General features: G+C 52.6%; 2 protein-coding genes and 1 pseudogene across 4 annotated transcripts; 1 reads left to right on the top strand and 2 right to left on the bottom strand.

Annotated features, from left to right (window-relative positions):
- The first annotated feature begins 666 nt into the window (after positions 1 to 666).
- LOC105419058 (aminoacyl tRNA synthase complex-interacting multifunctional protein 1-like) lies at positions 667 to 8,665 on the top strand (annotated as a pseudogene). The gene is made up of 7 exons (XR_003889226.1): positions 667 to 740; positions 1,426 to 1,520; positions 1,598 to 1,699; positions 6,213 to 6,341; positions 6,432 to 6,611; positions 7,622 to 7,787; positions 7,951 to 8,665. The product of XR_003889226.1 is annotated as an aminoacyl tRNA synthase complex-interacting multifunctional protein 1-like (transcript).
- A 1,705-nt stretch (positions 8,666 to 10,370) lies between these two features.
- Positions 10,371 to 12,510, bottom strand: LOC101075057 (dickkopf-related protein 2-like). Of its 2 annotated transcripts, none has more exons than XM_011620409.2 (4): positions 12,058 to 12,510; positions 11,414 to 11,570; positions 11,234 to 11,329; positions 10,371 to 11,152 (listed from the first exon to the last, which is right to left on the bottom strand). In XM_011620409.2, exons 1-4 carry the CDS (start codon positions 12,226 to 12,228, stop codon positions 10,833 to 10,835), a joined length of 744 nt encoding a protein of 247 aa, XP_011618711.2. In that variant the 5' UTR covers positions 12,229 to 12,510; the 3' UTR covers positions 10,371 to 10,832. The 2 variants fall into 2 exon arrangements, with proteins under 2 accessions (XP_011618711.2, XP_011618712.2); XM_011620410.2 differs by having other exon boundaries at positions 12,064 to 12,499.
- Positions 12,511 to 14,925: 2,415 nt separating this feature from the next.
- cfi (complement factor I) lies at positions 14,926 to 19,931 on the bottom strand. The gene is given in 17 exon segments (XM_029839557.1): positions 14,926 to 15,136; positions 15,612 to 15,760; positions 15,863 to 15,967; positions 16,038 to 16,213; positions 16,280 to 16,384; positions 16,454 to 16,557; positions 16,631 to 16,764; positions 17,470 to 17,607; positions 17,676 to 17,789; positions 17,854 to 17,955; positions 18,031 to 18,224; positions 18,310 to 18,466; positions 18,541 to 18,795; positions 19,033 to 19,268; positions 19,338 to 19,501; positions 19,668 to 19,754; positions 19,854 to 19,931. Coding segments are annotated over 17 exon segments (2,352 nt in total). The 5' UTR covers positions 19,917 to 19,931; the 3' UTR covers positions 14,926 to 15,067.
- Positions 19,932 to 20,414: the final 483 nt, after the last annotated feature.

The following is a 20,414-nucleotide window of genomic DNA, read 5'->3' as shown; positions in this document are numbered from 1 at the left end:
CTCTGATCGCTGATCGCTGATCTCTGATCACTGATCTCTGATCGCTGATCGCTGATCGCTGACCTCTGATCGCTGATCACTGATCGCTGATCTCTGATCGCTGACCTCTGATCTCTGATCGCTGATCTCTGATCGCTGATCTCTGATCGCTGATCGCTGATCTCTGATCTCTCTGATCACTGATCTCTGATCTCTGATCGCTGATCTCTGATCTCTGATCGCTGATCGCTGATCCTGATCTCTGATCTCTGATCACTGATCTCTGATCACTGATCACTGATCGTGATCTTGATCTCTGATCTCTGATCGCTGATCTCTGATCACTGACCTCTGATTTCTGATCACTGACCTCTGACCTCTGATGTCTGATCTCTGATCACTGATTCCGCTGAGCGAATCGAGGCACCCTGACAGATGTTCCTTGGTTCAACGTCACCTGACCACAGGTGAACCACGTGGTGTCTGTTCAATCCTGAACCAGCAACAGCTGATCAGATCATTCTGAAACCAACAATAAATCAAATCTGGTTTAAATGAGTGAAAGTTTTGATGTGAAAAATCAGAAACAAGCAAAACACAACTGAACAGTGACTTTTCAAAGGGGGCGGGGTTTGACCTTTGACCTGCAGTCACCGAGATGGATGCAGACAGCTGAGGTCCAGGCTGCAGGCGGACCGGCGGACACGGGACACGGGACACGGGACCGGCGCTAACATGGACAAGAGTCTGTTCGACCCCAGGTAGGCGAGCCACCACGTTTGTGTTTGTGTGTGTGTGTGTTTGTTTTTTTTGTGTGTGTTTGTGTTTGTTTACAGCTGCATGATTGTGAAAGAGTCTCGTTCCTGAAATCTGATGTGATCAAAAGTTGAGGTGACTTGTGGAACTGTTGTTATCAGGAGTTGCTCAGAATCCTTTGATCTTCTGGAGTTTCCAACTAAAGATCAACTTTATAATGTTGCAACTTTAATTGGACACTTCAAGGAATTCTGATACAGAGCAACTGATGCTAAAATAGAACGGAGCTGAGACCCTGGAACAGCTGCTGTGTGTGTATGAGTGTGTGTGTGAGTGAGAGTCTGTGTGTGTGTGAGAGAGTCTGTGTGTGTGAGTGTGTGTGTGTGAGTGAGAGTCTGTGTGTGTGTGTGTATGAGTGTGTGTGTGAGTGAGAGTCTGTGTGTGTGTGAGAGAGTCTGTGTGTGTGTGTGTGTGTGCGTGTGTGTGTATGTGTGTGTGTGAGAGGCAGGGAGGTCATGTGACCTCAGACTCTCCTGGGCAGACAGGAAGTGAAGCAGACGATCACTGATCGATCACTGTGATCACTGATCGATCAGTGATCACTGTGATCGATCAGTGATCACTAGATCGATCAGTGATCACTAGATCGATCAGTGATCACTAGATCCTCAGACTCTGTGTGTCGGCCAGTCTGACAGCAGCTGTGAAGAAGCTCCACCCACAGGACGGCGAGCAGATCCTGGAGTACCTGAGGACGCAGGCGCTGCTGAGCCAGGAGAAAGCACGTAAGGGTGGCGCCCGGCAGCAGGACACGCCCCCCACGCCTCCTGTTGGGGGCGTGTCCTCATGGCGCCTGTTTCAGTCCTGCAGGCGTCACTCAGAGACCAGAAGAAGCTGCTGGTGGAGAACGGCAAACTGAAGAGGGACATCGAGCAGCTCCGGACCCAGCTGCAGAGGAGACGCAGTAAGGCCTTCAGAACCTTCAGAACCTTCAGAACCTTAGACCCTTCAGAACCTTAGACCCTTCAGAACCTTCAGAACCTTCAGACCCTTAGACCCTTCAGAACCTTAGACCCTTCAGAACCTTAGACCCTTCAGAACCTTCAGAACCTTCAGACCCTTAGACCCTTCAGAACCTTCAGAACCTTCAGAACCTTAGACCCTTCAGAACCTCAGAACCTCAGAACCTTAGACCCTTCAGAACCTTCAGAACCTTCAGAACCTTAGACCCTTCAGAACCTTAGATAGACCCTTCAGACCCTTCAGAACCTTAGACCCTTAGACCCTTCAGAACCTTCAGAACCTTCAGAACCTTCAGAACCTTAGACCCTTCAGAACCTTCAGAACCTTCAGAACCTTAGACCCTTCAGAACCTTCAGAACCTCAGACCTTCAGAACCTTCAGAACCTTAGACCCTTCAGAACCTTCAGAACCTTCAGACCCTTCAGAACCTTAGACCCTTCAGACCCTTCAGAACCTTCAGAACCTTCAGAACCTTCAGAACCTTAGACCCTTCAGAACCTTCAGAACCTTCAGAACCTTCAGAACCTTCAGAACCTTCAGAACCTTCAGAACCTTAGACCCTTCAGAACCTTCAAAACCTTAGACCCTTCAGAACCTTCAGACCCTTCAGAACCTTAGACCCTTCAGAACCTTCAGAACCTTCAGAACCATAGACCCTTCAGACCCTCAGACCCTTCAGAACCTTCAGAACCTTCAGAACCTTCAGACCCTTAGACCCTTCAGAACCTTAGACCCTTCAGAACCTTCAGAACCTTCAGAACCTTCAGACCCTTCAGAACCTTAGACCCTTCAGAACCTTCAGAACCTTCAGAACCTTAGACCCTTCAGACCCTCAGAACCTCAGACCCTTCAGAACCTTCAGAACCTTAGACCCTTCAGAACCTTCAGACCCTTCAGAACCTTAGACCCTTCAGACCCTCAGAACCTCAGACCCTTCAGAACCTTCAGAACCTTAGACCCTTCAGAACCTCAGACCCTTCAGAACCTTCAGACCCTTCAGAACCTCAGACCCTTCAGAACCTTCAGAACCTTAGACCCTTCAGACCCTCAGAACCTTCAGAACCTTAGACCCTTCAGAACCTTAGACCCTTCAGAACCTTCAGAACCTTCAGAACCTTCAGAACCTTAGAACCTTCAGAACCTTCAGAACCTTCAGAACCTTCAGAACCTTAGACCCTTCAGACCCTTCAGAACCTTAGACCCTTCAGAACCTTCAGAACCTTCAGAACCTTAGACCCTTCAGACCTCAGAACCTTCAGAACCTTAGACCCTTCAGAACCTTCAGAACCTTCAGAACCTTCAGAACCTTAGACCCTTCAGAACCTTAGACCCTTCAGAACCTTCAAAACCTTAGACCCTTCAGAACCTTCAGACCCTTCAGAACCTTAGACCCTTCAGAACCTTCAGAACCTTCAGAACCATAGACCCTTCAGACCCTCAGAACCTTAGACCCTTCAGAACCTTCAGAACCTTCAGAACCTTCAGAACCTTCAGAACCTTAGACCCTTCAGAACCTTAGACCCTTCAGAACCTTCAGAACCTTAGACCTTCAGAACCTTCAGACCCTTCAGAACCTTAGACCCTTCAGAACCTTCAGAACCTTCAGAACCATAGACCCTTCAGACCCTCAGACCCTTCAGAACCTTCAGAACCTTCAGAACCTTCAGACCCTTAGACCTTCAGAACCTTAGACCCTTCAGAACCTTCAGAACCTTCAAACCTTAGACCCTTCAGAACCTTCAGACCCTTCAGACCCTTCAGAACCTTAGACCCTTCAGACCCTTCAGAACCTTCAGAACCTTCAGACCCTTCAGAACCTCAGACCCTTCAGAACCTTCAGAACCTTAGACCCTTCAGAACCTTCAGAACCTTAGACCCTTAGGAACCTTAGACCCTTAGACCTTCAGACCCTCAGAACCTCAGACCCTTCAGAACCTTCAGAACCTTCAGAACCTTAGACCCTTCAGAACCTTCAGACCCTTCAGAACCTTAGACCCTTCAGACCCTCAGAACCTCAGACCCTTCAGAACCTTCAGAACCTTAGACCCTTCAGAACCTTCAGAACCTTCAGACCCTTCAGAACCTCAGACCCTTCAGAACCTTCAGAACCTTCAGAACCTTAGACCCTTCAGACCCTCAGAACCTTCAGAACCTTAGACCCTTCAGAACCTTAGACCCTTCAGAACCTTCAGAACCTTCAGAACCTTAGACCCTTCAGAACCTTCAGACCCTTCAGAACCTCAGACCCTTCAGACCCTTCAGAACCTTCAGACCCTTCAGAACCTCAGACCCTTCAGAACCTTCAGAACCTTAGACCCTTCAGAACCTTCAGAACCTTCAGACCCTTAGACCCTTCAGAACCTTAGACCCTTCAGAACCTTCAGAACCTTCAGAACCTTCAGACCCTTCAGAACCTTAGACCCTTCAGAACCTTCAGAACCTTCAGAACCTTAGACCCTTCAGACCCTCAGAACCTCAGACCCTTCAGAACCTTCAGAACCTTAGACCCTTCAGAACCTTCAGACCCTTCAGAACCTTAGACCCTTCAGACCCTCAGAACCTCAGACCCTTCAGAACCTTCAGAACCTTAGACCCTTCAGAACCTCAGACCCTTCAGAACCTTCAGACCCTTCAGAACCTCAGACCCTTCAGAACCTTCAGACCCTTCAGAACCTTAGACCCTTCAGACCCTCAGAACCTCAGACCCTTCAGAACCTTCAGAACCTTAGACCCTTCAGAACCTCAGACCCTTCAGAACCTTCAGACCCTTCAGAACCTTAGACCCTTCAGAACCTCAGACCCTTCAGAACCTCAGACCCTTCAGAACCTTCAGAACCTTAGACCCTTCAGACCCTCAGAACCTTCAGAACCTTAGACCCTTCAGAACCTTAGACCCTTCAGAACCTTCAGAACCTTCAGAACCTTCAGAACCTTAGAACATTAGAACCTTCAGAACCTTAGACCCTTCAGACCCTTCAGAACCTTCAGAACCTTCAGAACCTTCAGAACCTTAGACCCTTCAGAACCTTCAGACCCTTCAGACCCTTCAGACCCTTCAGAACCTTAGACCCTTCAGAACCTTCAGACCTTCAGAACCTTAGACCCTTCAGAACCTCAGAACCTTCAGAACCTTAGAACCCTTCAGAACCTTCAGAACCTTCAAACCTTCAGAACCTTAGACCCTTCAGAACCTTAGACCCTTCAGAACCTTCAAACCTTAGACCCTTCAGAACCTTCAGAACCTTCAGAACCTTAGACCCTTCAGAACCTTCAGACCCTTCAGAACCATAGACCCTTCAGACCCTCAGAACCTTAGACCCTTCAGAACCTTCAGAACCTTCAGAACCTTCAGAACCTTAGACCCTTCAGAACCTTAGACCCTTCAGAACCTTCAAAACCTTAGACCCTTCAGAACCTTCAGACCCTTCAGAACCTTAGACCCTTCAGAACCTTCAGAACCTTCAGAACCATAGACCCTTCAGACCCTCAGACCCTTCAGAACCTTCAGAACCTTCAGAACCTTCAGACCCTTAGACCCTTCAGAACCTTAGACCCTTCAGAACCTTCAGAACCTTCAGAACCTTAGACCCTTCAGAACCTTCAGACCCTTCAGACCCTTCAGAACCTCAGACCCTTCAGACCCTTCAGAACCTTCAGAACCTTCAGACCCTTCAGAACCTCAGACCCTTCAGAACCTTCAGAACCTTAGACCCTTCAGAACCTTCAGAACCTTAGACCCTTAGGAACCTTAGACCCTTAGACCTTCAGACCCTCAGAACCTCAGACCCTTCAGAACCTTCAGAACCTTCAGAACCTTAGACCCTTCAGAACCTTCAGACCCTTCAGAACCTTAGACCCTTCAGACCCTCAGAACCTCAGACCCTTCAGAACCTTCAGAACCTTAGACCCTTCAGAACCTTCAGAACCTTCAGACCCTTCAGAACCTCAGACCCTTCAGAACCTTCAGAACCTTCAGAACCTTCAGAACCTTAGACCCTTCAGACCCTCAGAACCTTCAGAACCTTAGACCCTTCAGAACCTTAGACCCTTCAGAACCTTCAGAACCTTCAGAACCTTAGACCCTTCAGAACCTTCAGAACCTTCAGAACCTTAGACCCTTCAGAACTTCAGACCCTTCAGAACCTCAGACCCTTCAGACCCTTCAGAACCTTCAGACCCTTCAGAACCTCAGACCCTTCAGAACCTCAGAACCTTAGACCCTTCAGAACCTTAGACCCTTCAGAACCTTCAGAACCTTCAGAACCTTAGACCCTTCAGAACCTTCAGAACCTTCAGAACCTTAGACCCTTCAGAACCTTCAGACCCTTCAGAACCTCAGACCCTTCAGACCCTTCAGAACCTTCAGACCCTTCAGAACCTCAGACCCTTCAGAACCTTCAGAACCTTAGACCCTTCAGAACCTTCACCCTAACCTCTGTCCATGTCTCTTCCAGCCAAAGCTCTGTTGGCTCCGCCTCCTCCAAAAGTCACACATGTCAATCAGCCGTCATCCCAAAGAGCCACCTGTTCTCCACAGGAGCCCGGAGAACCACAGAACCAGGAGGAGAGAGGGGAGGAAAAAGGTGAGGAAGGAAGGAAGGAAGGAAGGAAGGAAGGAAGGAATGAATGAATGAATGAATGAATGAATGTGAACTTTTTTCTGTCTCCTGCAGCTCTCGCCATGGAGGCGGAGCCAAAGCTTGATGTGTCACGACTGGACCTGCGAGTGGGTCAGATCGTCGGCGCTCGGCGCCACCCCAGGTCGCGACCCTGTCGGTCCAGGAAGTGGACGTTGGGAGAAGGTCCCCCGAACGGTGGTGAGGTCACACCGAGAGAAGCCCCACCTGGAGCAGGTGAGGCTCCGCCCCTCCATCCATCCATCTCATCCATCATCCATCATCCATTCATCATCCATCCATCATCCAACCATCATCCATCCATCATCCATCCATCCATCATCCATCCATCCATCATCCATCCATCATCCAACCATCATCCATCCATCCCATCCATCCATCCATTCATCATCCAACCATCATCCAACCATCATCCATCCATCATCCAACCATCATCCATCCATCATCCAACCATCATCCATCCATCATCCAACCATCATCCATCCATCATCCATTCATCATCCAACCATCATCCATCCATCATCCAACCATCATCCATCCATCATCCAACCATCATCCATTCATCCATCATCCAATCATCATCCATCCATCATCCAACCATCATCCATCCATCCATCATCCATCCATCAATCATCCATCCATCATCCAACCATCATCCATTCATCCATCATCCAACCATCCATTCATCCATCATCCATCCATCATCCATCCATCCATCATCCAACCATCATCCATTCATCCATCCATCATCCAACCATCATCCATCCATCATCCATCCATCATCCATTCATCCATCATCCATCCAACCATCATCCATCCATCATCCATCCATCATCCAACCATCATCCATCCATCATCCATCCAACCATCATCCATCCATCATCCATCCAACCATCATCCATCCATCAATCATCCAACCATCATCCATCCATCATCCATCCATCCATCCATCATCCATCCATTCATCATCCATCCATTATCCATCCATCCATCTATCATCCATCCATCATCCAACCATCATCCATCATCCATCCAACCATCATCCAACCATCATCCATCCATCATCCAACCATCATCCATCCATCATCCATCCATCCATCCAACCATCATCCCATCCATCATCCATCCAACCATCATCCATCCATCATCCAACCATCAATCATCCATCCATCTTGTTGAATGATGTCATCTTTTGTCAACGTTCACCTTTAGTTTTTCGTCGTCAGGGAGATTTCGCCATCTTTCTCTGCAACGTGAAGGCCTCTAAGAAAAGGGGCGTGGCCTCACAGGCTCGGATTCTCCGCTGTTGGAGCTCTGATGACGTCACCGAGCTACTGGTCCCGCCCACTGGCTCGAGTCCAGGGGACAGAGTGACCTTCCTCAACTATCCTGGTAACCATGGTTACAGGGTTCAACCCAATCCTCCAGTTTAGAATGAGAACAGTGAGACCAAGAACATCAAAGAATGTTGATTGGCTGAAAACAGTTGCTGTTGTTGTTAGATGGTTCCCATGACAACCTGAAAAGACCTGATCCGCCCTCTCTGTGTCCACAGGTGAACCAGACAAGGAGCTCCAGTCCAAGCAGAGGATCTGGGAGGTCCTTCAGCCGGACATGCAGGTGGACGGCAGGGGCGTGGCCAAGTACAAAGGCTGCGGCTTTGAAGTGAAGGGGAAGGGGCTGTGCAGGGCGCCGTCCCTGACCGACTGCATCATCAGGTAGAGCCACGAGGGAGGAGCCTGCAGCACAACAGCTAGCTCTGTTAGCACGGTTAGCTCTGATAGCACTGTTAGCTCTGATAGCACTGTTAGCTCTGATAGCTCTGATAGCACTGTTAGAGCTGTTAGCTCTGATAGCACTGTTAGCTCTGATAGCACTGTTAGCTCTGTTATCACTGTTAGCCCTGATAGCACTGTTAGCTCTGTTAGCACTGTTAGAGCTGTTAGCCCTGATAGCACTGTTAGCTCTGATAGCACTGTTAGCTCTGATAGCACTGTTAGAGCTGTTAGCTCTGATAGCACTGTTAGCCCTGATAGCACTGTTAGCTCTGATAGCACTGTTAGCTCTGATAGCACTGTTAGAGCTGTTAGCTCTGATAGCGCTGTTAGAGCTGTTAGCCCTGTTAGCGCTGTTAGTGCCGAAAATCGTTTTACTTTCTGATAAATATGATAAATGAGTCAAATTTCAACACTGAGATTTTAAACATTTTGACCATTTTCAAACAAATGTAAACATGAATAAAAGAGAAGAAAAATCCTCGTTCTGAATTAGAATTCCTGTGTGAAACGTTCGTCTATATTCAATCAAGTTCTCTTATTTGATTTTCCTGTTCACACCTGGGGGGGCGGGGCTCTGATCAGCGGCAGTTCCATTTAGCTAGCACGCTTGCTAGTGAGCTACGTGGGGAAGAATAACATCAAAGACTGAATGAGTCACAGACTCAACAATTGGAACAATTGGACCAATCAGAGCTTCCCCTCACAGCTCCGCCCACTCTGGCACCCAGCAGTAGATTCCGGGTCAACGTGTTGGTGGCGCTGAGGCAACAGAACCTGACCTCACGCTGCTTTATTCCAGTCACAGAATTCCGCCCCCTCTTCGGGAACGTCGCCCCTTCACCAGGGTGAGCTCAGGGTTAGGCTGGGACCTTCAGGAGGCCCAGGTGACCCTCAGGAACCGTGGCCAGGGCGGCCCCTCACCACGCAGGAGGGGCCCTAACCCTAACCCTCTACCAGGTCTGCCCCCACAGTCTGTCCACAGCTACAGCAACTACAGCAACTACATTAACAACAGCAACTACAGCAACAACAGCAACTACAGCAACAACAGCAACTACAGCAGCTACAGCAACTACAGCAGCTACATTAACTACAGCAACTACAGCAGCTACAGCAACAACAGCAACTACAGCAACTACAGCAGCTACATTAACTACAGCAACTACAGCAGCTACATTAACTACATTAACAACAGCAACTACAGCAGCTACATTAACTACATTAACAACAGCAACTACAGCAGCTACATTAACAACAGCAACTACAGCAACTACAGCAACTACAGCAACTACAGCAACTACAGCAGCTACATTAACTACATTAACAACAGCAACTACAGCAGCTACATTAACTACATTAACAACAGCAACTACAGCAGCTACATTAACTACATTAACAACAGCAACTACAGCAGCTACATTAACTACAGCAACTACAGCAGCTACATTAACTACATTAACAACAGCAACTACAGCAGCTACATTAACTACAGCAGCTACATTAACTACATTAACAACAGCAACTACATTAACAACAGCAACTACAGCAGCTACAGCAACTACAGCAGCTACATTAACTACAGCAACTACAGCAGCTACATTAACTACATTAACAACAGCAACTACAGCAGCTACATTAACTACATTAACAACAGCAACTACAGCAGCTACATTAACTACAGCAACTACAGCAGCTACATTAACTACATTAACAACAGCAACTACAGCAGCTACTACTTAACTACAGCAGCTACATTAACTACAGCAACGCAACTACAGCACATTCACTACATTAACAACAGCAACTACAGCAGCTACATTAACTACATTAACAACAGCAACTACATTAACTACATTAACAACAGCAACTACAGCAGCTACATTAACTACAGCAACTACAGCAGCTACATTAACTACATTAACAACAGCAACTACAGCAGCTACATTAACTACAGCAACTACAGCAGCTACATTAACTACATTAACAACAGCAACTACAGCAGCTACATTAACTACATTAACAACAGCAACTACAGCAGCTACATTAACTACAGCAACTACAGCAGCTACATTAACTACATTAACAACAGCAACTACAGCAGCTACATTAACAACAGCAACTACAGCAGCTACATTAACTACAGCAACTACAGCAGCTACATTAAATGAACTCTGACGAAGACAAGAAAGAGACGTAATAAATGAAACCTTTTATTTTGCTAGCGTAGCGGTGCTAACATTAGGACAAGCTAGCGCGAGTTAGCGTCTGCGCTGCATGTTTAGTGACATGAATGTTGTCTGAACTCATTACACGACAGTGACGCTGAATAAACTGCTCGACGTTCCGGCTCTGAACTGGTGGCCAATTCCAACATTCCAACATTCCAACATTCCCGGTTGGGATCTGGACCTGCTGCCGTTGGTGTCAAAGGGGTCAAACCGCATTTGGAAGCGGTTTCAGCTCGTCTGGACACACCAGAGGAAACAGGATCGGTTTCACGTCTTTGTGTTGCGCGTCTGAAAGCAGCGCGACAGGAAGCTCGTTAGCATTGAGCTCGTTAGCATTGAGCTCGTTAGCATTGAGCTCCAGTTCTGGGGGACGAGGCGGGAGCAGGACTCCAGTCCTCCGTCTCTCCGCCCTGCTTGCGTCCGATTGTCCTCTAGCTTCTCTGGCACACGTGGAGGCGTGTCTTCCCCGCTGAGGTGTGTGGGGGGGCGTGTCTCGCTGGCGACCTCTTGACCTTTGATTTGAGCTCCGATGACGAGCGGACGCCAGATTCTCGCAGCGTCCGGCAGCCGAGGCCGTGGGCGCAGGGGCACCTCTGGAACAGCTCCAGGGGGCGGCGGCCCCCGTGGCGCCGGCGTGTGCACACCTGCCCCTCCTGCAACACGGGCTTACAGATGTGGGTCCAGAAGTGGCGAGCGCAGCACAGCCCGGCGGAGCAGCGGCCCGAGCCCAGGCAGCCGTCGCCCACCCGACCTGGAGACACGCAGCCACCTCAGCGTTAGCGTTCCTTCAACAGATCAAAGCACAAACATCGAATGGCGGCGGCGCCGTTACCTGCCGGCGCCCTGACGTCCGTCCTCCTCCCCCCCCGGCGAGGACTCGTCCCCCCGTCCAGGTCTGGACTGATGGCAGATTCAGGACTGCAGACGTCTGAGGGACAGAGCGGCTGTTAGCTTTGTTAGCGCTGTTAGCTGCCGTCGTCTTGTAGCATCGTTGATGAAAGACACATCTTACTGCGGCTACAGTGGTTGCCCGGGCAACACATGCCATCCCGGTGGCACCGCCTCCTCCTCCTGCGGCACATTTGGCAGCGTGCGTAGGCGGAGCCTCTGGTGGGGGCGTGGCAATAGCTGCCCTCCGCACACTCCAGGTCACTGATGCACTGATGCACCTGAGGACACGAACACCTGAGGTGAGCGACAAGATCCCACACACACACACACACTCTCACACACTCACGCACACACACACACACACACTCTCACACACACACACACTCTCACACACAGGCACTCACACACACACCACACACACACTCTCACACACACACACGCACTCTCACACACACACACACACTCTCTCTCACACACACACACACACACACTCTCACTCACTCTCACACACACACTCTCACTCTCACACACAGGCACTCACACACACGCTCACACACACACACCACTCACACACACACACTCTCACTCATACACACACACACACACACACTCTCACTCACACACACACTCTCACTCACACACACACACACACACACTCTCACTCACACACACACTCTCACTCACACACACTCACACCACAGGCACTCTCTCTCTCTCTCTCACACACACACTCACTCTCACTCTCACACACACACACACACTCACACTGACCATGATGTCCAGGCCGGGCTCCCACAGGCTCCTGTTCACCAGGGGGGCCTGCTCCTCCTGCAGGATGACGGTCCTGATGGTGTTGGTCCACGCGCGGGTGTGCGCGGGGCAGGACCACACCAGCAGGACCAGAGAGACCGACACCGCGACCGCCTGAAGACTCATCAGTGCTGCTGGACCGGTGCGGTCGCTGATCTGGTTCCGGATCAGGGAGCTCGGGGACACAGGTGAGAGCGGCCCACCTGATGCTTCTGGGCCTCTTCAGGGTTGGAGCGCGTGTTGTTCTGCTAAAATCCCGCACGTTTTCCCTTTTATCGGCGGCGAGGCCCCGCCCACACCGAGGCCCCGCCCACACCGAGGCCACGCCCACACGCCGATACCGGCGCCTCATCGATACGGAAACACGCGCTCCGTCACCAGAACCGGAAACGTTTGTTTTTCTCCTCGTGAGTTTCGTTTGTTTATTTAACGGCTTTGAGCGGGTTGAGATGAATTTGAAATAAATATCAAAATGTGGAGCAAAAAAAAGAGAATTCAGAACCACCTGGACTCCAGGTGGTTCTGGTTATAATAAACTTAATATACCTGCTACAGAGGGCCCCTGAGACAGGTCCCCTCCAGAACCACCCTGGGACACGTCCCCTCCAGAACCACCCTGGGACACGTCCCCTCCAGGACCACTCTGAGACATGTCCCCTCCAGGACCACTCTGGGACAGGTCCCCTCCAGAACCACCCTGGGACACGTCCCCTCCAGGACCACTCTGAGACTGTCATCTCCAGAACCACTCTGAGACACGTCCCCTCCAGGACCACTCTGAGACAGGTCCCCTCCAGAACCACTCTGAGACAGGTCCCCTCCAGAACCACTCTGAGACACGTCCCCTCCAGGACCACTCTGGGACACGTCCCCTCCAGAACCACCCTGAGACACGTCCCCTCCAGAACCACTCTGAGACAGGTCCCCTCCAGAACCACTCTGAGACATGTCATCTCCAGAACCACTCTGAGACACGTCCCCTCCAGGACCACTCTGAGACATGTCATCTCCAGAACCACTCAGAGACACGTCCCCTCCAGGACCACTCTGAGACATGTCATCTCCAGAACCACTCTGAGACACGTCCCCTCCAGGACCACTCTGAGACATGTCATCTCCAGAACCACTCTGAGACAGGTCCCCTCCAGGACCACTCTGGGACAGGTCCCCTCCAGAACCACCCTGGGACACGTCCCCTCCAGGACCACTCTGAGACATGTCATCTCCAGAACCACTCTGAGACACGTCCCCCCAGGACCACTCTGAGACAGGTCCCCTCCAGAACCACTCTGAGACAGGTCCCCTCCAGAACCACTCTGAGACACGTCCCCTCCAGGACCACTCTGGGACACGTCCCCTCCAGAACCACCCTGAGACACGTCCCCTCCAGAACCACTCTGAGACAGGTCCCCTCCAAGAACCACTCTTGGACATGTCCCCTCCAGTACCACTCTGAGACACGTCCCTCCAGAATACCACTCTGAGACACGTCCCCCTCCAGTACCACTCTGAGACAGGTCTCTCCAGAACCACTCTGAGACAGGTCATCTCCAGAACCACTCTGAGACACGTCCCCTCCAGAACCACTCTGAGACACGTCCCCTCCAGAACCACTCTGGGACACGTCCCCTCCAGAACCACTCTGAGACACGTCCCCTCCAGAACCACCCTGAGACAGTCCCCTCCAGTACCACTCTGAGACACGGTCCCCTCCAGAACCAATCTGGGACAACGTCCCCTCCAGAACCACTCTGAGACAACAGTCATAGTCGGGTGTGTGGAGAATGGACAGGAGGACAACACAGGGACCTTGTGGGAGAGTTGTGCCAGGTGGAGCAGGAGAACCTTCAGCTCAACCTGACCAGGACAAGGAGATGGTGGTCCCCCCCCCCAGTCTGCATTAGTGGGACAGATGTGGAACTAGTCCCATCCTACAGGTTCCTGGGTGTCCAGCTGGACAATAAACTGGAGTGGTCCATCAACACCGATGCTGAAGGCCATGAGCAGCCTCTAGTTCCTCAGGAGCCTCAGGTCCTTCAGAGGCTGCAGCAGGATGCTCCAGATGCTCCAGATGTTCCACCAGTCTGTCATGCTAGCACCTCCTGCTGTGGTGTGCTGGGGAGCAGGCTAAGCTAAGGATGCTAACAGACTCAACAGGGTCTGTTGTTGGCTGGAGACTTGATAACTTGGACGAGGGTGGTGAGGGACAGGATGGTGCTGAAACTGGACACTCATGGACAGCCCCCCCCCCCCCCCCCCCCACCCAGCTGCTCCTGCAGCTCCTGCTGCTCCTGATGCACCAGCTCAGGTCCAAACCAGTCAATAACAATAATTGTTTTAATGTTTATGTTGTAATTTTATTTCTATTTTATTCTATATTTATGTATATATGCTTATAACGTTCTAATCTTATCTGTATTTATTTATTCTGTTTCTATAGGTTGCTACAACTCCATTTCCCTACGGGGATGAATAAAGTCCATCTGAAGTTGGTCTGAAGGGGCTCTGTGTTAGCATTAGCATGCAGTAATGGCAACCATCGCCACTGGCAACCATCGCCACTGGCAACCATCGCCACTGGCAACCAGCGCAGAGCAACAGTTGGGCCTCACCTGGAGCAGGTGAACGAGCTAAAGCTGAGCGGTGTCGCGCTGATTTTTCATTGTGTGCTCGGAACCATCACTGGCTCACGGTTCTGACCCGGGCGCCCAGCAAAGCAGACTTCCTGGAAGTCTGATGAACCCGTTTGCCAGTCGGGCCTGTTCTCCTTCCGCTCCTCAGAAAACTCATTTATTTACTTCTGCAGCAAAAATTCCCTCAACAACCAGATGGAAGCCTTTTATTAAATGGACAGTTGTCATGGGCGCCGGTCGGGCTGGGAAGCTGGACCGCTGGGAGCTGGACCACTGGGAGCTGGACCGCTGGGAGCTGGACCACTGGGAGCAGAACCGGAACCGTGGCTCCATCAGGAGTTGAATCTGGTGACGGCCGCCCAACCGGTGTGAAGCCGGATCCACTCGAAGTAATGAGCAACCTGCAACTCACAGAGGCAACGTTAGCCGAGCCCAGAGGCCCCGGGCGGTCCCAGACGGTCCCAGCTGGTCCCAGCTGGTCCCAGCTAGTCCCAGACGGTCCCAGACGGTCCCAGCTGGTCCCAGACGTCCCAGCTGGTCCCAGCTAGTCCCAGACGGTCCCAGCTGGTCCCGGCTGGTCCCGGCTGGTCCCGGCTGGTCCCAGCTGGTCCCGGGCTGCCGGGTCACCAGTGACACCACACAGCTGAACTGGGAGAGCGACCAGAGGAGCCTTCAAACATCTGAAGTTTCATCCAATCATCGTCGTGTCCTCGAGATTCTCACGACTTTTAATAAAGTTTCAAGTTCTAGAGGGCTGATTTGGCCGTTGCCTAGCAACAGGGTCCCGCTCAGCTCCTCACTAAGATCAAGGGTCTCCTCGTGACTCCGAGGACCTCGGTGAACCCGGGTCCTGAGCTCCACCACGTGCACGGTTACCTGCGTGTAGACGCCGGGGAACCCAGAGTGGCCACATCGCTCCCCCCAGCTGACGATCCCCCACAGATACGAGACCCCCAACTCATCCTGGCAGACCAGAGGACCCCCGCTGTCCCCCTGGCAGGAGTCCACGCTGCCGTCCTGGTCCCCTGCACACTGGGGGTGGGGGGGGGGGGGGGGGGGGGGGGGGGGGGGGGGGGGGTGAGAGTGTGTGAGTGTGTGTGTGTGTGTGTGTGAGTCCTCTGGTTTACCTGCACACATCATCCCGGGCCTCAGCCTGTCTGGGTAGAACCTCTCACAGTCACTGATCAGGGACACGTTGGCCCACAGCAGCACCTGACTCACCTTCCCTCCGTCTGCCAACACAGTCACACTTGTTTAGCCCCCCCGCTGCTCCAGCCCCCCGGCGCCCCCTGCTGAGCGTACCTGTGGTCCGTCCCCACCCGGAGATGCTGCAGGTGTGGTTCGGCTGGAACAGCTGGGTGGTCCAGGGGACACAGACGGCGCTCACGGCTGGATTCTCCTCAAGACACGTCTTCTTAAAGGGGAGCGTCTTCAGCTCCACCAGAGCGATGTCGTTCTCATAACTGCTGGCGTTAAACCTGCGGGCGTTGCAGCGTTAGCATGGGCACTAGCATGTGGCGCTGCGACTGCTGGACTTTCACAACCTCGGGTGGATGAAAATGTCTTTGACAGGAACAATATCTGTGGTGTTCTGAGCTCGAGACTTCTTCCAGAGGGAGAACTTCACCATGAAAGCTGAAGGTTTGGGCCTGGAAGAGACGGGCGGAACAGCTCAGCCACAGCCGGACCCGTTAGCATGAGGACCTGGGATGTGGTACCTGACGCAGTGGGCGGCGGTGATCACCCAGCACCCTCCGATGTACGCCCCCCCACAGTCGATCTTCTTGTTCTCCTCCAGAGCGATCTGCCACTGGATCTGCGTCTGCACACCGAGCAGCCGTGTCAGCAGGCCGTCAACCACCAACGATCATTGATCGGGCGACAGTGAAACTCGCCGGCCTGGCTGGGACTCCGCCCACTACTCGCTTGTACCGTCCGCGCTCCTTCGTGTTCTCCTCGTTCACCATCGTCATGTTGGGAATCCCACAGACGAGCTGCGACTCCAGGAAGAGTCTGTTGGCAAGAATTTCTGGACAAACAGTCGCTGCACTGTGACAACAAGCATCCAGAGATGACCCTGGAACAGCTGACTGTTGTCTGACTGTTGTCTGACTGCTGTCTGACCGCTGTCTGACTGTTGTCTGACTGTTGTCTGACTGTTGTCTGACCGCTGTCTGACTGTTGTCTGACCGCTGTCTGACTGTTGTCTGCCTGTTGTCTGACCGTTGTCTGACTGCTGTCTGACTGTTGTCTGACTGTTGTCTGACTGTTGTCTGACCGCTGTCTGACTGTTGTCTGCCTGTTGTCTGACTGTTGTCTGCCTGTTGTCTGACCGCTGTTTGACTGTTGTCTGCCTGTTGTCTGACCGCTGTTTGACTGTTGTCTGACCGCTGTTTGACTGTTGTCTGACTGTTGTCTGACCGCTGTCTGACTGTTGTCTGCCTGTTGTCTGACCATTGTCTGCCTGTTGCCTGCCTGTTGTCTGACTGTTGCCTGGCCGCTGTCTGACTGTTGTCTGAATTGCTGTCTGACTGTTGTCTGACTGTTTTCTAACCGTTGTCTGGACCGCTATCTGATTGCTGTCTGACCGCTGTCTGACTGTTTCTAAACCGGTGTCTGACTGTTGTCTGACTGTTGTCTGACTGCTGTCTGACTTGTTCGAGGACCTCGTAACTCACAGTCTGACCCGGCCGGTCGGCTGAAGGGGGCGGGGCTCACAGGTTCAGGCGCTCACCTTGTTTGGGCAGAGACGTGATCTGAAAGAGGATCAGACGTTTTGATCTTCCAGATCCCTCAGAGACCAGGTTCTGGCTGGTATCTGTGGTTCTTACGTTGTTCTGGAGGGGGTGATTGAGTCCTGGGCTGATGAGCAGTCAGTAATAACAATAATCAGTCAGTAACAGTGACTGTTTCTCTGCCTGGTTCAGGTCCAGATCTCACCTTTGTGTTGGGGAGCTTCATCCTCGCCGTCCAAACAGTCCGGCTGTCCATCGCCCAGCGCGTCCTGGTGCAGACACACGCCGCTCTTACAGCGGAAGCTTTTGTTCCGGCAGCCTGGAACCAGACACACGTCAGACGGGGACAGGCAGCAAAGGTCAGAAGGTCACTTCCTCTTTACTTTGACAGCACATCTCGTCGCTGCGGTCGCCGCAGTCGTCGACTCCGTCGCAGGTCCGGTTCAGAGACACCTGCTTGCTGTTCACACACACGAAGCCGACGTCTGCCGAAAGGTGCAGAAACGGGTCAGAGGCCCGGCGCCGGTGTGAGGACGGCAGGAGGCCCGTGTGGTTCTCACCGCTGCTGGTTCCGGACTCGTAACAGGACACTGTCGCGACGTTCCTCTTGCCGATCTCGATGCTGTCGTAGATCACGCACTCAGCCAGCGAATTCTCGTAACCTTGGCAACGGATGCTGACACAACTGTCGGGAAGGTTCCGGTCAGACTCCTTCAGGGTCTTGTGGGACTTGAAGGTTGTGGCGGCTGCGCCGCTGCAGAGGAGACGTGTGTTTAGCAACGGCGAGGCGTCGGTGCGACTGTGCGAGGCGTTAGGGTTCGGGAGGCGTTGCTGCTCACAGCGGGTGGCCGTGCTCCCGACACGCCACGTTGGCGGCCGCCATGTTCCACAGTTTCCGGCACACCAGAAGTTCTTCTCCACCGCTGCGATGTTGAGCATTGGGAACAAAGACTCTGACGACTTCGGAGTCGGGCAGGATGGAGCTGCTGAAGGAGGCTGAGCAACACAAGAGACGAGTTGACCAACAAGCTCCAACCGAGGCGACGGAGCTGCAGGGCCACAACACCGACCTGCACAATTCTGCCCAAAGTGGGAGAACTTTGGAGACTTGGTGCGACACGAACGCCATCACCTGGGAAGACAGAAGATGTGAGTCCAGAAGCTGGAGCTCAGCACCACAGCAGCTGGATCACCCAGGACCACTTCACGTTGATCTGGGCAACCAGGACTGTGACGGTGGAGCAATGTGTGTGTGTTGTGATGCAACCGCTGGTCTCTGGGGAGACGAGGTGGTCTCTGAGGAGACCTCTGGTCTCTGGGGAGACGAGGTGGTCTCTGAGGAGACCTCTGGTCTCTGGGGAGACGAGGTGGTCTCTGAGGAGACCTCTGGCTCTGGGGAGACAGAGGAGGTTCTCTGAGGAGACCTCTGGTCTCTGGGGAGACAGAGGAGGTCTCTGGGGAGACCGAGGTGGTCTCTGAGGAGACCTCTGGTCTCTGGGGAGACCTCTGGTCTCTGGGGAGACAGAGGAGGTCTCTGAGGAGACCTCTGGTCTCTGGGGAGACGAGGTGGTCTCTGAGGAGACCTCTGGTCTCTGAAGAGACCGAGGTGGTCTCTGGGGAGACGAGGTGGTCTGCGGAGGGTACCTGACAGTAGGAGCGATAGTTGCGACCGTCCCGCCCACAAACCGCCGTCACGTTCTCCGAGGGACACTGGTAGGGGACCTTACACAGGCACTGGCCATCCAGGCAACGCTCCCACGGCGGACAGAACACCAGGTCACATGACAGGCGAGTGTACCTGGTCCGGTGGCGGATGCAGAGTCATGAGAACAGAACCACAGAAGAGAGGCTCTAAAGAGGTCTTTACCGTCTCTGCAGACACTCCGGAGGCCCCAGGAATGGCTCCTGTCGGCCCTCTCTGGGGCCGCAGTGGTGGTGACGGGCGGGGGGGGGCGTGGCCTTCCATGGGGCGCCATGATGCGTCTCAGTCCCGTGGGAGAAGTCGAACTTTTGCTCGGCTCCAGAGCTCACCTGCAGAGAAGAGCAGGACGAGAGTCGGACGGGCCGACGCTCCGGGCTCGACCAATCAGGTGTCCCCAAGCATCGCGCCAGCCAGGCTAACGTTCGCTACACTAGCTAACGCTACACTAGCTAACCTCACATTTAGTCACAGATCGAAGACGGTGCGAATACTGACCGTTCCAGAGCCAGCGAGGAGGAGGAGCAGCAGCAGCGGAGAAGCTGAAGTCATCCTGAACATCTGCAGGTCCAGATGTGCTTCAGCCTGGGGGAGGACGCGCCGTTATCTGGCGCCTCCGTCAATCATTAGCCCGCGGCTAAGGTCCACCAGCTGACCGCTCCTCAAATCAATACTGCTCTTTACCGGAACATGGGAAAATCCAAATTCCGCAACCAAAAAGGCCTCAGGATGAAGCCGAGGAACCATCGGAGGGTCTGAAAAAAATGAAGACACGCCGCCCGGCTGAGTTTCTGGTGCTGTTGAAGACGTTTCCAGGTGTTTCCAGACGTTTCCAGGTGTTTCCAGACGTTTCCAGGTGTTTCCAGACAACATGTTGCCAGGAAGCAGCTAAATATTTGGTGACCTTTGACACGGCGGATCGATGGACTGAGCACAAACAAGTTAATGATCGACGCCGCCGGTCACACACGTGCAAACACACCCACGCAGCTGTGGGCGTGGCCAGCTCATGCTAATGATGCTAACAGCAACAAAACTGCTGCTGCCAACCCGCAGAACCAACAACTGTCTGACCCGGAGTCCAAGGATGACCAGACCGACGCCCCCTGCTGGTGACGCCCCATGAGGCCCCTGCTGTGTGTGTGTGAGAGAGAGTGTGTGTGAGAGAGTGTGTGAGAGAGTGTGTGTGTGTGAGAGTGTGTGAGAGAGTGTGTGTGACGTGTGTGTGTGAGAGAGTGTGTGTGT

This window comes from Takifugu rubripes, chromosome 8, assembly GCF_901000725.2.
Source record: "Takifugu rubripes chromosome 8, fTakRub1.2, whole genome shotgun sequence".
Classification (NCBI taxonomy): Eukaryota; Metazoa; Chordata; class Actinopteri; order Tetraodontiformes; family Tetraodontidae; genus Takifugu; species Takifugu rubripes.
Note: the sequence above shows the minus strand (reverse complement) of the source record. Positions and strands in the feature narration are given on the sequence as shown.

What these genes read in the sequence shown, in the direction of transcription:
- LOC101075057 (XM_011620409.2), bottom strand. Translation starts at nt 12,228, where the DNA reads ATGAGTCTTCAGGCGGTCGCGGTGTCGGTCTCTCTGGTCCTGCTGGTG. An exon ending in GCCTGGACATCATGGTCAGT is followed by an intron (nt 11,571 to 12,057) that starts GTGAGTGTGTGT and finishes TCGTGTCCTCAG; the next exon opens with GTGCATCAGTGCATCAGTGA. An exon ending in GGGCAACCACTGTAGCCGCA is followed by an intron (nt 11,330 to 11,413) that starts GTAAGATGTGTC and finishes TCTGTCCCTCAG; the next exon opens with ACGTCTGCAGTCCTGAATCT.